The sequence below is a fragment of the Simochromis diagramma genome, unplaced genomic scaffold (genome assembly GCF_900408965.1).
Source record: "Simochromis diagramma unplaced genomic scaffold, fSimDia1.1 OVJJ01000596.1, whole genome shotgun sequence".
In the NCBI taxonomy this organism is placed as follows: Eukaryota; Metazoa; Chordata; class Actinopteri; order Cichliformes; family Cichlidae; genus Simochromis; species Simochromis diagramma.
Genome location: NW_024387245.1, coordinates 19,962,134 through 19,978,886, shown reverse-complemented (window position 1 = coordinate 19,978,886; position 16,753 = coordinate 19,962,134). Strand labels below are relative to the sequence as shown.

At 41.7% G+C, this 16,753-nt stretch overlaps 1 protein-coding gene across 1 annotated transcript; it reads right to left on the bottom strand.

Moving 5' to 3' along the window:
- Positions 1 to 1,820: 1,820 nt before the first annotated feature.
- On the bottom strand, positions 1,821 to 16,753 carry gtf3c4 (general transcription factor IIIC, polypeptide 4). Its single transcript, XM_040000640.1, has 5 exons — positions 16,415 to 16,753; positions 7,510 to 9,252; positions 6,097 to 6,227; positions 5,562 to 5,650; positions 1,821 to 2,068 (listed from the first exon to the last, which is right to left on the bottom strand). Exons 1-5 carry the CDS (start codon positions 16,703 to 16,705, stop codon positions 2,004 to 2,006), a joined length of 2,319 nt encoding a protein of 772 aa, XP_039856574.1. The 5' UTR covers positions 16,706 to 16,753; the 3' UTR covers positions 1,821 to 2,003.

Below are 16,753 nucleotides of genomic sequence, written 5' to 3'. Positions count from 1 at the left end.
GTTTGAAACAAACTGATGAAGAAGACAAGATGTAGATAAAAGGGCCAGAAAAAGACTAATAAATGGACTTGTTTAAAACCAGTCAAAACTGAGCAATCCTTATTGAGAGTTTTGTCATTTTTGGTTATAAAATAAATAAAAATGAGCTGCAGCCACATGGTCTGCAGGATTTCTTTCAAATTTCAGAAGAAAACTTCACAGTAAAATGTCATTACATTTATATATTTTCTCAGTAGTCATTTGTGCACGTTTTGCACTCTGTTGTAGTCTGCAGACACGTTCGTTTAATCAATTTAGAAACTTTTAAGACTGTTCTTATAATTTTTTGGGACAGAGCAGAGGCGAGGGAAGGAAATCTGTGGGTAAAAGCACGGGAATAACATTTAACCCTTTGTGGACCTCAGGAGGAGTACTGTAGAAGCCACATCAGAAGTTAAAGAGAGTTCTAGTTGTGTTCTTTATTAGCCTTGGCACTGTTCATTTAAACAAGGACTGCCTTATGCAGCTTAAAAGCAAACTAATGATACAATAGTCCAGGGCATCTCCTGCAGCACTGCACAGGATAATGTGATAAGCGATTCAATTTCAAGCAAAATGGGAGACACTCCTTTTTTCTACCGATGCGCTGAGTCTTCTGAGTCTTGGGCCAATAAATGCCACCACTGAACTGAGAAATGTGGGCTTAGGAAAATAAAGTAAAAAGCTTCCCTTTCATGAGCTCCCGAGAGTTTGGAGCAGAGCTGCCTCCTCTCTCCTTGCCCGGGGGCAGGCTATCATCTCTGGTGACACCAGAGGAAGGGCAGCCCCAACCCCGCCCCTGTCGGACCTGGAGATGTAAGGCCGCAGTGGAGAAGAGGCTCTGCTGCCGGCCTGGTCTCTCAGCTCCGGCTCCCTCTTTGATCACCAGCAGCCGACCTCCATGTCTCCACAACAAGGAGGAGGGCCAGATAACACGCTGCTGAGCCTGTAACCCCACCCCGCAGCCCTTGTTCTCTCCAAATATGAAAAAAGGGTTAATTGTATTTAACAATATGCTCTCTATCCTAACACCCCCCGTCTCCATCACCTCCACCCTCCCGTCCTTGATTAGAATTAGAATCACATCTGGCGCCATGTTCTGTCCCTCATTACTGCTGAATCTCATTACAACGGGCTCCCATGGGAGGGACACGCTGGGTTTTTAAGCACACTTTTTGCTTTCTTCCTGCCTCTTGCTCATCTCATCTGCCTCGCCGCTTCTTCTCTTCTACGTTTACATTAGCGGAAGTCCTCATCTGAGAGAATGACTGAGCACCACCACCCTCAATCTCCTCCTCCCAGAGCTTGGAAATTGTTTTACAGTGCCAATTAAAGTAGGTATGTTGAGTTTCTTCCAGAGTATGTATTATTCAGAGTGTATTATTTGTTGCACTAAAAAAAAAAAAAAAAAAAAAAAAAAAAAAAAAAAGAGGAGAAGAAGAAAAAACCCACTAAAATAGGACTCGCAGAGTAAGTTCCACTTACTTGCAATAAAAACTACACCAAAGGTTTGGAAATAGAGTCAACATGAGGAAAATGAGGGAGCTTATTTATGGCGCCCTGAAGTCCTACTGAATAATAAAAACCTCCACATATAACCACATTTTAAACTTTGTTTCTGAGCATCTCTGTCCAAACACTGCTCTGAGTGGGAATTCGCTTTAGATGAGGAGTGGAAAATAAAGAAATGTGTAAAGTTTGACTCCAAAATGTTTTACCTCGGTAAAATATTAATTTAAAACTTTAGAGGCAGGAAGCACACACTGCACACTTTGTAACTGGAGTGAAATAAGAGTTTCAACAAATATTCAAAGAGTTTTATTTGCTCTTTTAACATACCAATATAAAGTAATAAAAACATGAACAAAATATATCAAATTAAGAAAGAAAAAAAGCAGTGATGTCTGACAAGATTGGACCCGGTGTCAGAGCGGCAAGCTCTGAAGGTCGCGGGGAAGCCCTGAGGTTTTAATGATCGTTTAGCTCTAGATCATCGGCGAGTCGCAGAGCGTGCAGGGTGCCTGCAGTATCTTCTTTATCCACTCTGGATCTGTGGGGAAACAAAACAACTTCTGTTTGTACTCAAGATTACGAACAACAAAATCATTTAATGTGGTTATGTATATATTAATATCAGAGACTTTGAAGGGTGACAGGAGTACAATTTAAGCCCCCCCCCCCAAAAGAATGGCCTCATTAAGCACTACGAGTATACAATTGAGCACAAAATAAGGGCATGTGCAAACTTACCACTGGATTCATTAAATGTGCACACTGGCCAATTTGTTCTCACTGCCATGCATATGTTACAGGATCGTTCTACAAACACAGTCGTACTCTCGTTATTTGCAATCTGCGTAGTGCCACACCCCTTTTCTCTATATAAGAAACACAAAAATCGATAATGTTCTTGTCCACTAAAGCAATAAAAGTGGGACAATCAATAGTGCACACCATTCCTAAGAAAAGGATGTCGCTAAATAATAATATACAAGTGAGGTTTGAGCTGGAACAGCCGAGGTAATGTGTTGTGCCCTCGAGACACGGACTGTAGTTCAGACAAAGAAAGAAAAGGTTTGATATCAAAAGATGGGGAGAAGTAGGTGATGAGATACAGTAAAAATGGATTGCAACGCAAACATATTTAATAATTATGTAATAACCATTTTTATATGCTGAGCATTCAAAACTGGGGTATGATCACTATTGTTTGTGAACTCTACATTTTTATTTGTGTTTTGTTGAGTCTTCATTAGTGGTACTGGAAGGCCGGCCTATTCTAATACGTTATATAAAAGTACGCATACATTAAGCTAAAGCTTTATCCTGCACATTTACAGTTGTTATTCAGTGTCATTTACATTAATTAAAATACATTACAATTCATTGTTAGCGTGCATGCATAGTCTAATACCAAAGCACCAAAAGGAAAAATTCAGGTGAGAAAATATGGATGAAAAATTAACAAACTTAGCCCTAAACTTTTCACGACACACCACAATTAAGTGAGCCGCCCCTTGCACACACTGGTCTGACAAACTAAGCACTTCCTGTAATGAGAGCATGCTTCTCTCCTGCTGCTTGCTACACGCAAGACAGGACAAGTGTAAGCGATGGTCAGTCTGCATCGTCTTCCAACATTTGTCAGAAGTAATGCGAAGGAAACAGCTTACTTTTCTAAAACATCTATAACATTTGTCAGAGTTTCTGACCACTGGTTAAACAAAAACATCTATGCTTGAGTAAATTAACCCACAATGAATAAAACGGGTTAAAAATTGTATTTATCCCACTGTACAATACTGAAAAAACTAATTTTAACCTCATGTTTGCTATTGACGTAGAAGTATAGAACAGGGCTTTCTAATGAAGTACGTGAGAGATAAGAAATGACTAAATTAGGAAGTTTACTGTGAAAGTGCATTATCTCACACTCATCAGTGAGGCAGGACTTAGGGGAAAAGAAAATTCTTCTTTGTGATCCCAAAACACCCACGACTAAAGTTAAATCTCACAGACATGATGTGCAGTGGCTCAGCTGGTGAAACGGCCTCCTGTCTGCTGCACAGACTGTAGTGTCTCGGGCATATTCAGGATGGCAACATGGCTGGTTTGTTTATCTCTAATTATTTAATGCCATATATTTAATATTAATGTAGGTTTTTTGTTGTCAGACATAGAGCTTCTAAATTGTTTTTAAGAATTTCATGTATAAAAGGGTTTTTATTCCAAACAGAAACTGCTGTGATAATAATAAAAATAGTAAAATAGGAACTATAAAGAAGGCAAACATCCTAAAGATGTTTTTAGACAAGTGGGGGGTGATGCTGATTTTGACAGATGCCACAACTGCACAGACCTGTCACTCATTAGCTCAGATAGGCTGGGATGACCAGCAGAGCTGCCCCTCAGGCAGGTTTGATAAAGACCTGAGATCATTTTTTCCCCCTGCAGGACCCACAGAGCCTGCTCTTTTCCCACTTCTGTGTTTATGTAGAATAATATATATTTTTCTCATTTGTATCATTATTGAGCTTACCTCCACCCATTTATAGGCTATTATGATGATGTGTACATTACATGTCATAGAGACATGTACTGTAAAACCAATGCAGAGCAAAGATCTCTAACTTACAAATATATCCGAACATAAATATGTAAGAGGGTTTCCTACATTTAATGTGAAGCAAATCATACTTTCTCCAAATCCAATTAAAGAAACTGAAATACTGGACACAATGACCACAGACAGAAATCTTCTTAATCAGTTTGAGTAAATAGTAAACGTCTGATAATCAGATTACTTAGATGCAATAAACGTTCCACAGACTCACCGAGGCTTTCTGCGTTTCAGGCTTTTTAAGACCATTAAAAGAATGCAAATTATTACTGTAATGGTCAAAATATAAAGAAGGTATGAGGAACGTATGGTATGAGGAAAACAATTATAAAGATAACAATTATTTGTTAGCATACAGTACAATTCCCCTATGTTTAAGCAGTATATTTAAATCCTAAATTCTAATGTTACAATTGTGTACTGTAATGACTCCTTATCAGAATCGATGTAGAGCTCGTACCTAATGAGTGAGCAGCAGTCAGCAATGTCACTGTGGTCGGGACACCCCCAGACTGATACAGAAACCTTTGCTGGCTTGCCTGCACAGTCGACTGCGGGCTCGAGACAATACTTAAGGCTTTTGTAAACTTAATTCTTTCCTTTAGGACTTTTATGAGGAAACAGAATGCAATCATTATTTCAGATATAAAGGCAATCAGAAAACATGTTTACATGCATTATATAGTAATGATGTATGTAATGCATTCATCTCCTCTTTCATCCCGCAGCTCTGCTGTCACACCTGTGTTTCTGTTTACAGTCTGTTGTGAACAGGCTGATTAGAAATCCATCTAACTGTACACATGGCAGTGGAAATCAGCTTTCCACTGCCAACAGGTTTTTCTAATCCAGGTTATCGTTTACTTAAGACATCAGGACTAACGTGTCTCCTCCTCACTGGAACCTCGGATAGTTTTGTTTTTTTCTCCCCTGAGTATCAAAGTATTAACCCCTTCAGTAATTCACAAGCACAAGCAAAAAGAAAAAAAGTAGTCACCCATTCAGTTAATTGCATTGTTGCACGTGCATGTCAGTGCACATTTCTACCCTCCCACTGAGCTGACCGACCTTAAAGCAGTCATGCAAAGATCGCTTACTCCCGCTCCAGCATTCAGAATTCCCCAGCTACACATTTCAAGTCCTAGCCGAGAAAGTGACAAGACTGAGCTTTGTGACCAGTAACTCAACTCTTGCCTTATAAGAAAATACAAAAGCACACTGGCTAAAAAGAAAGAAAAGACGCTGTGCTAATTTCTGCAATCAGTCACAGTTAATAAGTATTATGTTTGTGTGGCTCAGTCATCCAACATGTCGAGCATTGATCCGAGCGGCAGAGGCTGATGTTGAAGGTGACAGGAGGAGACGGCTGATCGAGAGCGCGACTGTGAAATGGAGGTGGAGGGAGATGGAAAGTGGCGCTTACCCTCAGGCTCTGGCAGTCTGGCGATGCTATCCAGCAGGAGGCACCGTCTGAACGTCAGCGTCTGGCAGGCCTGGTATGACAACGCACACCTGGAGGAGACCGAAAGAAATACATTAGAGAGCTGGCTGCCAGGGACAGTCACACACACACATATACGCATTATAAAAGTAGAGCAGAAACAGTGCTGAGGTGCAGCTGACGGGCACAGATTTCCCCTCAGTGCCCACCAGAGGCACCACGTTCAAGCTAGAGAGCAGGCAGGAGAAATGTTTGACAGACGATATTTATGAGACGATGAGAGTGCTGCATGGGTAAATATCAGAAGGAAGGAGCCTTGATTACTGCTCCGAGAAGATAAATAAACCGTCAAAGAAGGCGTTCGGCATTGAGATTCAATTCATGTCCCAACGCTCAGGCTCAGCTGTGGCATCTGAACCAACGGTGCACCTACTCATCCTGTCAGGCTAAAGCTAAGAAAAACAACCATCCTTAGACGTTTTAAGTTTCTAAAGTTGTTCAAGAATTTTGTGCATACCTGAGCCACATGTGTCCATTTTTACACATGGTTTGTTTGTGGTCTGTGAAGGGCAGCACATCCTGACACAGGCTGCAGCGCTCCGAGAACGTCTGCTTGTTCATCTTATTCTTGATGTGGCCAATCAGGACCTGAAGAACAAAGCATGCAGGACCAAAGGGTCTGAATGAAAGCAACCAATGCAATCATTCCCAACTTGTATAGCGGAGGCAAAGAAGGCAGCACAAGAACAGTTTCTTCCACTGCAGCCTTACATCTAACAAGTATCCCCCTCCTACATATTTGCCAGACTTGCATGTTTCAGATAAACATAACCTGAGTAAATACAAAAGTTAGAAAATTTCCAAACCCTCTTGGTCCTGTATGGAAAAAGTAGCCCCCTAAACTTACCTGGTTGCGCCACCCTTGACAACCATTGTAACTGCAATCAAACATTTGCAATAACTGGTAATGGGCTGGTTTCAGTCATTATGCAAATGTACTGTTTATAAAATTGAGGAAACCTGCAGTCAGCTGAGGCTACGTCCACATTAGCCCGGATAGATTTGAAAACTGTGTTTTCAGTCATTTTCACAGAGTTGCGCATCCACATTGAAACGGCCGAAAACGCTTACGTTCCAGTACTGCGCATGCGTGAAACACAAGACGATTCGGCCTGCCTCATTTCTGTCTGCCGTTTATTTACTTTCCGGCTCTTTCAAACATCGCGGAAAAACGTCGAGGAAAAGCACCAAGTTTTTTAAATGGACTAACAATGAGGTGGAGTTGTTGCTGCATCAATCTTTGGAAATTTACTTACCTGGATGATTGAGAATGCATCATGACGAAAACTGGTAATGAGTTTAGTGAATTCTTAGCCAACTATTCTTTGTAATCAACCTGCACTGAAGGGTTTTCAAGCTAAGGTGGCCTGTTTATGGGCGTGCCAAAGCACCTCAATTGGATTTAGGTGCTTGGATTGGATTTTCTGGGTCATGAAGCAACAACAGAAGTAATTGGGGTCTGCAGTTCTTTAGATGCTGTTCTAGGTTCTTTTGTGACTTCCTGGATAAGTCTTTGATGAAATGTTTTAGTAGGCCGGCCACTCCTGGGAAGGTTTACTACTGTTCCAAATTTTCCTCATTTGTGGATCATTGCTCTCACCGTGGTTCACTGGAGTCCCCAAAGCCTAAGAAATGGTTTTGTAACACTGTCCAGAGTGATAGATGTCATTGAATTTGTTTCTATAATCTACAGGTTCTACTCAAATGATCATGTAAAAACTCTGTCCTTTGACTACTACTAACATTTTTTAAATGATCTGAAACATTCAAGCTTTTCAAATACTTTTTACAGCGCTGTATTCAGGAAAACCAAACCAAAAGAACGTGCAGTGGTGTCTTAAGTAGAAAAAAATAACACGTGAGTCATTACCTCTGATGCTCTGTCGTTGGTGTCTTTAGAGAGATACTCCACCAGGCCACAGGTGGGTATGCTAATGTTCTCTGCTAGCCAGGTATTGAGGTACACCACCCCTAACACCTTCTTCATGTTTTCTCTCATCAAGTGAGTCTCTACGGTGTTCATCCAAGCCTGTACCTCTGCCCTTTGCTCCTCCTGATTTTCCTCCTTCTCCAGTTTTTCGCCTCCGGGCTCACCTTCCTCTTTCACAGCACCTTCTTTGTCTTCTCCATCCTCCTGCTCCTGTTCCTCATCTCTTATGAACACCTTGCTTCCCTCTTTTGCAGGTTTCCAGTTGTTTTCTGTGTTAGGTGACTGCAGTGACTGGTGAAGTATTCGCACCAAAAAGAGCTTGAACCGCCACAAGTAAGGCGAGTCCGCTTCCCGGATCTTTTGATCGAGCTCGTCCTGCAGTGATGCAGGGATGGACTTGTTTTTCAAAATCTGCCACCTCACCAGGTCGAGCAGGTCGGCCATTTTATACAAGTTCTGCGTAGGGGACCTGAGCAACAACGCTGCTGCGGCTTCTGGAGTTTTTAAGGTCACAAAGTGAACCTGGTAAGTCCTGTTAACTGGATGATAGCCATCAACCATACCTTGCGTGCTGACAAGTGCAATATATGCTCCGTTGCGGCTCACTGCAATCCCGTGTATCCTCCTCCCCGTGAGGTTCTCTGGTCGCATCATTTCCTCCTGCTTAAATATTAAAGTGCTCTCTGTAAAAGTTGGCGTCAGCTTTTTAATCCACCCGTCTGTGGAACAAGTGTACACCGCGACACCTTGTTGACTGACCGCTAGGGAGACTACAGGAAGGGAGTGCAGCCCAGCCACGTGAGAGTTGTGTACATTTAGTCCAGCTGGGGAAATCACAAGTAAACACCAAAAGACGTAGCAGCCACGTGATGCGACGATGAGGCTGCAGCTGGATTTATGTATCGGGTGGATCATCGGGACACATTTGAGGTTTTCAACAGCGATTTCATCGCACTCCTTCCACAGGATGACGGGGTGTCGGAGGGTGAAGTACCCCTTCACTCCCGACAGGCTGACTGGCATGATCTTGACGGGTCCCACTTCACTGCCGACGATCAGGCCGCTCATGCGACGATCTGCATTTTCATACTCCCACCACGCTAAGTCACTTGGTCTGGTTACGCCTGATTCGATGATGTCATAAAACGTGACATCTGCCCCATCCGTAAAAGGCAACACAAACTTCCACAAGACGAGGTCACCGTTTTCCATCAAGACAGCGAGGAGGACCATCTCTAAGTCTACGCCCGTGTTGTCCGGCTGAACCTGTTTAATCGTGTAAATACTCGACCACTCCATTCTCAGAGGCGTCTGCATACGGAAACGCCGCTGCAGCTCGTCAAAGTCCTGTAGGTTAGTCTGCGGCAGCTTGTCATCCTTTCTGGCATAATTCCGCTCTTTTAGCCTCTCGCTGTACTTTTTAGTAAGATCAACTAGCGTGTTCCACTCAAGACGCTTGTGGCTGTTATGAATGGTAAGTCTGTGGTCAAGCGTTAGGCAAGCGAGCAAGCAGCGTCCACTCGAGTCACAACCCAACGGAGACCAGCTGGCGTACTTTATTCCTTTGTGCACGCCTACTGATGGGTTGATCACGCTGTCGGCCAAAAATGCTTGCCTTACTGTGGGATCTGGATGTGTAGCGAACTTCACCATTGCTTCAGACAGCTCTACTGATGGCCCCACCTTAAAAGGCAAAAACAACATATATTTAAGGATTATAAAGTCAAGTTTGTTCTTAATTTCATGTGCAGAAATGTTTTATTTGATAAACCACCAACACTTCATCTGAAAAGCTGTGTGTTTACACTACTGCCATTTTTGGTGCTTTGACCAAATGTGAGGGCTGAGGGTGGATCAGCAGAGTGGACATCCAATGAGCGTAACCTGGATAATCCCGCTGACTCCAAAAAATGTCCATAATTGCCTAAATTAATTTGATGTTTTAATCCCCATGACTTGACCCATAAAATCAAACAGCAAAGTATTAACTTGGGTCAGAAAAGTAAGGCACAAGAGGGCTGATTTTCCCATAGACTCCCATACAAACATTATACACAGGTGTTGCCCCTGCTGGCCATTGAAAATAAGGCCGGTTTAAAGCACTTTTGTATTGGCTTTACTATGATATTTTATATCATCAAGCCAACATGCCCCAGCCCTTCCTGTTTTGTTTTCTTACAGGTTGTCTCAGCTTGGGGGGGCCACTGTAACAACACCCTGCTACAGGCAGAAAACTGGTTCTTCATGCCAGACTTGCTCAGGCTACAAGGAACGTGCCATATCATAGCATCTGCTATAACACAGATATAAAATTTTCACGTGATATAAAAGCATCATATCTTGGTGTCAGTGACATAGGGATGGCATATGTTTACATTCCTATGCACCTACAACAACAGCACAAGAACCACATCATCAGCCTCTGATGATGATTAAATACAGAAAAAAAGGAGCAACTTCAACAACATCCAAAAGAGCTGAATACTTTGCAAAATATGCAAGAAAACTATGCAGAGTGAAAGCAGAACAGAAGTAACGTCATCAGCTACAACTCAAGACCTACCACAAAGTCCTTAGAAATGTTGCAATATTGCAAAGATTTACAGAGAAGCACCATATAAACAGTATTTTTGAAAACTATTTAAAAAGTGTGCATTTATCTCACATATAAATGCACTTATATATATCATTTTTCTATGTGCACATCTGAATGTCAGTATGCACTGCTAGATGTTAAAAAAGCATTAGAAGCACTACATATAATTAGCTGTAATGATCTCTTTTTAGCAATCATTTATTTCTTCTGTTAAGCAACAAAATCATCATCAGGTTTTAGCTTAATAAGTAGTATTTCCACTTATTTCCACAGAAAAGGCTAAAACTGTTACCAAAGCACTGATGATCCATTTTCTGTTCTTCATCTAATGAAATAACCACCTAATTATTGCTGCTCTACAGCGAGTAAAACCTAGAAAAAGTTTTATGTCAACAAACTGGACAAACAGGATAGACGCAGTATAACCAAACAGACTGCAATGAATAAATTAGAGATATCTAAGTTTTGTTATCTCTTTTTTTTAATGCAGGATCATTTTAGGTAAATGGTGAACATCATGGCCCAGCTTCACCACAGAAAACAGCCTCCTGGGTGGCTGTACTATTATACAGACAATATCATGGCCTCTAAAAAAAACCAAGCCATGCTTTGTGAGCCACAGTCTACAGCTCCCAGCTCAGTACCTCCCATTAAAAAGCAGTTATTCATATCAGCCATTGACAGCTGGAAACCAACTTTGCCTGTCTGCCACCGTGCCTAGTGGATTATAAAATTCAGCTAGGTCCAACAATGTATCTGCCAAGTGGATTTTTGGACTGGAGACGAAACCTAAAAGCACTCATGTTTATACACAAGAGCAGCTGCGAAGAGACAAATTTACCGCAACAAAATTGTTTCTCTCGTTTTTTTGTTTGTTTAAAATCAGCATTTGTATTCTATTACTTTGATTATCTTCCCTGCGCTTTAGTAAATAATGAAAATACAGAAACATTCACCACTGCCAAACTAATAGCACAAAAGTGAATATTAGCTTGGCTCCCTTTCTGAGACATGTGTACACAATTTGTTTAATGAGAAAACAAACATCAACACCGTTACAGGAGTAACACATATCAGTTTGTGATCACCTATTTATGTTATTTATTTACTGAAGCAATGACTTTAATAATTTATGAGCAGTGATCATGCTCTGAAAGGCCTTGCACAAAGCTAATGGGTCAATAAGTTGAACACACAATGCAAACAATTGGGAATGTGTTACAAGCCATTTTTGTGCTTCAGGCCTGTAATGTGACGAAAGTGCATACTTCATACACCTTCATTTAAAGGGGTTTCACAAAAATACTGCATCAACTGTTTAGAGTACAGCCATTTTTAAGCACTGTCGCCCAAATCGCAGTTTCATGTCACTGGCAAGCAGTTTCATGGCCAGGGGAGACCTGTCCCTTTGTTATTTCATAACAAATTAAGCAAATCGAGGATATGGAGTTCTGCTGTTCAGAGGTGCCCATGCAAGTTAAAGAAAGCATTACTAGGTTGAAAAACAAAACAAACGTAGCAGAGACACACACACAAAAAAAAAAAACTTCAGCAGTGACCAAATCCAAATCAGTAACCTGGTGCATTCTTAAAAAGAAAGAATGCACTGCCCAACTCAGAAACAAAAAGACCAAAGATGACATCATGAAGTTCAAGACGACAAAATTAATTCCAAGGTCTAGAAAAACCAGCACTTAGCTGAGTCAAGAACATTCGCTTGCCATTGTGAAAGTCTAAAATCAAGAGACGCCTTCATGAATGCAAACACAAAGGGTTTAATACAGGGTGCAAACCACAAAAACCTATGGGTCCAACTGTATGTAAAGAGGAGACACGAGGGAGACTGAGGGAAGAACCTAAGAGTTTATTTATTTCCCACTTCCTGTATGAATATGAAGCAATGTTTGAAAATCTCGTTTAGAAACAACATTAAACAGCTGATTTAGTTTACCTTGATTAGTAGACATAAGTGGACAGATGTGAGCTAGTTAGCTGTACCCTACATGACAGGAAGGTGGTGGAAAAGCAGGGCCTTAAACAGCTGGTTAAAAAGCTCAACCGAAGATAAACCATCCCAGCAAGAAAACATTTTTTTCTGTTTTATGATGTGACAATATTGTAAAGCTCCTGAAGAGTTTCAAGGCTAGTTGCTCTTAAGGTCAACTGTTTAGCAGTTATACTCTCTTTTGCTCCTCGGTTAATGAATGACTGTCTTGCAGTGTGTTTAGTATAGCTATAAGAGTAGCTATTAACCTTGGTTAACATGGTTTGAGGCAGTTACAGTCAACTCTTCCTGTTTTCCTTTATATCCATATTTACAGTGGCTTGCAAAAGTATTCGCCCCCCTTGAACTTTTCCACATTTTGTCACATTACAGCCACAAACATGAATCAATTTTATTGAAATTCCACGTGAAAGACCAAAACAAAGTGGTGTACACGTGAGAAGTGGAACAAAATCATACATGATTCCAAACATGTTTTACAAATAAATAACTGAAAAGTGGGGTGTGTGTAATTATTCAGCCCCCTTTGGTCTGAGTGCAGTCAGTTGCCCATAGACATTGCCTGATGAGTGCTAATGACTAAACAGAGTGCACCTGTGTGTAATCTTATGTCAGTACAAATTAGAGATGGCACGATACCAATTTTTTATGTCCGATACCGATACCGATATCATTAATTTTGATATCTGCCGATACCGATATGAATCCGATATAGTGTTTTTTAATCAACAAAACTGTTTTTTTTAAATATCTTGCTGCATTTTGTATAAGTTCATACTCAAGTTTAAAACAACAACTACACTAAAGCTATTCTGTTATACCTGTATGCAAAAAAAAATATTTCATAGTTCAGCAATACTGATCAATCTAATAAACTTAAACCTACACCATCCTCCCTATTCTGGTATTTTAAAGAGTACTTAGCGTAAATATTAAGCAACCTAACTAATAGGGTTCCAACTCCCAGCAACAACAAAAATAAATAAATAAAAAATAGGGAACCACCCCTCACGCTCCACCTCATGATGCTTAATCGACGTAATCAACCTTAATTTGATGCAGTGTGAAAAAAAATGCGCAGAAATCAATTATTTTTCAATATATTAAAATATTAAATAGATTCAACATCTTTCTTCAACAAAATTGCAGACTGCACAGATGGTACCTTCCCAAAGGAAAAAGTACTATAGCTTACTAGGGTATATATATTAGACTTAATAGTCACTATATACAGTAATGGACTTCTATTCATTTTACATCAAATTAAAACTTTGGGTGTCAGATAATTATTTATTAAAAGCTAGACATTTTAAATGAGAATAAGAAAGAAAAGTATGTCTTTGTGCCCCCTTTTCCCTGTTAATGCCCTATCGGCCCCCCTGGCTAAACTTTGCTAGCTCCGCCCCTGCACAGTTACCAGCGTCAGCTACGTAGAAAAAGATCCTCGAGTAGAAATTAATATTAAATAAATTCTAACAACAGCTTATCAAGCTTAAACGTGCTGCTGTTGTTCAGCCGCTGGTTTCCTCTTTCTGGTGCAAAGTGGGCCAAAAGCAAACTAGAGACACGGACTCGCGACAGAAAAGCCGATCAGCTGATCATTAAACAGTTTCATGATTGAAGTAGCAGCAAGAAGAGGCAGTCGCTCCATATATCGTTTGTTAAGCTTAACAAACATTCAGAGATGGACTTACACACTTGCTTTACTTCTCTCGGGGATAACTTTGTCGGAGATGAAATGCTGGGTTGCTAGCGAAGCTCCACATGCTATCCAGACCACCACAGGTCCCGCATGCCACAGCCGCTCTATCACGTGATGCATACTGCTCCGACGTGCTAACGTTCTGAGGCGAGTTACGGCGTGTTGCAAGTTTTGTGAGGTGCTTTCGTGATATTTAATGGATCGGATTACATTTTTTTATTTTTCTCCGATATCCGATCCAGTAATTTAGGTCAGTATCGGACCAATACCGATACGTAATATCGGATCGGTCCATCTCTAGTACAAATACAGCTGCTCTGTGACGTCCTCAGAGGTTGTCTAAGAGAATATTGGGAGCAACAACACCATGAAGTCCAAAGAACACACCAGACAGGTCAGGGATAAAGTTATTGAGAAATTTAAAGCAGGCTTAGGCTACAAAAAGATTTCCCAAGCCTTGAACATCCCACGGAGCACTGTTCAAGCCATCATTCAGAAATGGAAGGAGTATGGCACAACTGTAAACCTACCAAGACAAGGCCGTCCACCTAAACTCACAGGCCGAACAAGGAGAGCGCTGATCAGAAATGCAGCCAAGAGGCCCATGGTGACTCTGGACGAGCTGCAGAGATCTATAGCTCAGGTGGGGGAATCTGTCCATAGGACAACTATTAGTCGTGCGCTGCACAAAGTTGGCCTTTATGGAAGAGTGGCAAGAAGAAAGCCATTGTTAACAGAAAACCATGAGAAGTCCCGTTTGCAGTTTGCCACAAGCCATGTGGGGGACACAGCAAACATGTGGAAGAAGGTGCTCTGGTCAGATGAGACCAAAATGGAACTTTTTGGCCAAAATGCAAAACGCTATGTGTGGTGGAAAACTAACACTGCACATCACTCTGAACACACCATCCCCACTGTCAAATATGGTGGTGGCAGCATCATGCTCTGGGGGGGCTTCTCTTCAGCAGGGACAGGGAAGCTGGTCAGAGTTGATGGGAAGATGGATGGAGCCAAATACAGGGCAATCTTGGAAGAAAACCTCTTGGAGTCTGTAAAAGACTTGAGACTGGGGCGGAGGTTCACCTTCCAGCAGGACAACGACCCTAAACATAAAGCCAGGGCAACAATGGAATGGTTTAAAACAAAACATATCCATGTGTTAGAATGGCCCAGTCAAAGTCCAGATCTAAATCCAATCGAGAATCTGTGGCAAGATCTGAAAACTGCTGTTCACAAACGCTGTCCATCTAGTCTGACTGAGTTGGAGCTGTTTTGCAAAGAAGAATGGGCAAGGCTTTCAGTCTCTAGATGTGCAAAGCTGGTAGAGACAAACCCTGAAAGACTGGCAGCTGTAACTGCAGCAAAAGGTGGTTCTACAAAGACTCAGGGGGCTGAATAATTACGCACACCCCACTTTACAGTTATTTATTTGTAAAAAATGTTTGGAATCATGTATGATTTTGTTCCACTTCTCACGTGTACACCACTTTGTGTTGGTCTTTCATGTGGAATTCCAATAAAATTGATTCATGTTTGTGGCTGTAATGTGACAAAATGTGGAAAAGTTCAAGGGGCCCGAACTGCTTGATGGATTGTCGGAGCATTACGGCTATCGTAGGCAGGAGCCTCGCGGAGTGATACGTACTGCGCTTCGACATAATATTACCGTATTGTGCGTGTATAACGTCTTTATAAGTTTTGTGGATATTATACAAGGTTATGCTCAGGATATGTCGGCCAATTTCCACTGGAAATGCCTTTTGGTTAAACTGTCAGCAAGGAATTTGCATTTCCACTGTTAATTTTTATATAACTTTAATGCACATAAAAACAGCTACTTGTTTAAGTGAAAATACATTGATGGTTTTTTTTTTTCACTAATAAAGTTGTGGAGTTGTAAAGTATTTTGTCTAGTGTCAATTATATCATCAGTTATATCGTTATCGCAAATTTTCAAATGTATATCGTGATAAATATTTTTGGTCATATTGCCCTGCTCTACACCAGTCTCCCTCTCACGCACACATGTATTGTCTTTCATTCCTCTTTGCTCCACAGCATACCTCCACCTCTCCAGGCTCTCTTCCACCTGCTCTTTACTCTCACAATGTCATTGCAAACATCACAGTCCACGGAGACTCCTGACTGACATTATCAATCAATCTGTCCATCACCACTGCAAACAGAAGGGGCTCAGAGCAGATCCCTCGTGCATGTCCTGCACCACCCCCACATACTTCTCTGCTACTCCGGACTTCCTCATGCAGCACCACAGTTCCCCACTCTGTACTCCTACGTTTTCAAACAAAAACTAAACTAGCCCAAACTAAACTGAAATTTAAAAAATAAATAAATAAAATAAAGGTGAGCTTCCCGCAGAAGACGTTGTCATTGTTTCCCAATCAAAACAGTGGAGCACGTGACTTGTAAACACCACATCAGCTCAGTAAGCTAAAGCTACAGAGCTGCATGGGTTCTGATGTTTCCCTCTTATAACGTGTTGGTGTTAGCAGGTAACAGGCGACTGTATGCGGTCGCTTACCCGCAGTTTGTATTCCTCGGCTGGGACGGGGATTGAAGTTCTGTGCAGCGTTAGGTCCTGTTTGTTGTTGTGGACGTCGCACACCAGCTCCATCACCGCCAGGGAACTGGAGGTGCACACAGCCAGGCGGTGGTCCTGCGACCACGAGAGAGGCTGGAGTCCGCTGACCGGGGCAATGAGAGGAACGACGGGCTCCCGCTTGACCGACACATCCTCCGCTTCTGGCTCAGTCTTAATGACTACGTTTTTGGGCAGGGTGTGCACCGAATCACAGGTACTGGCAGCCGCCATGTTTTCTGGGCGGCGGAAGTGACGTCAGACAAGCGCGGGAGGAGAAAA

Excerpts from the sequence above, each read along its gene's own strand:
- gtf3c4 (XM_040000640.1), bottom strand. The coding sequence starts at position 16,705 with ATGGCGGCTGCCAGTACCTGTGATTCGGTGCACACCCTGCCCAAAAAC. Across the intron at positions 5,651-6,096 it reads AATGGACACATGTGGCTCAG|GTGTGCGTTGTCATACCAGG; the intron begins GTATGCACAAAA and ends GGTCTCCTCCAG. Across the intron at positions 2,069-5,561 it reads CAGACTGCCAGAGCCTGAGG|ATCCAGAGTGGATAAAGAAG; the intron begins GTAAGCGCCACT and ends GTTTCCCCACAG.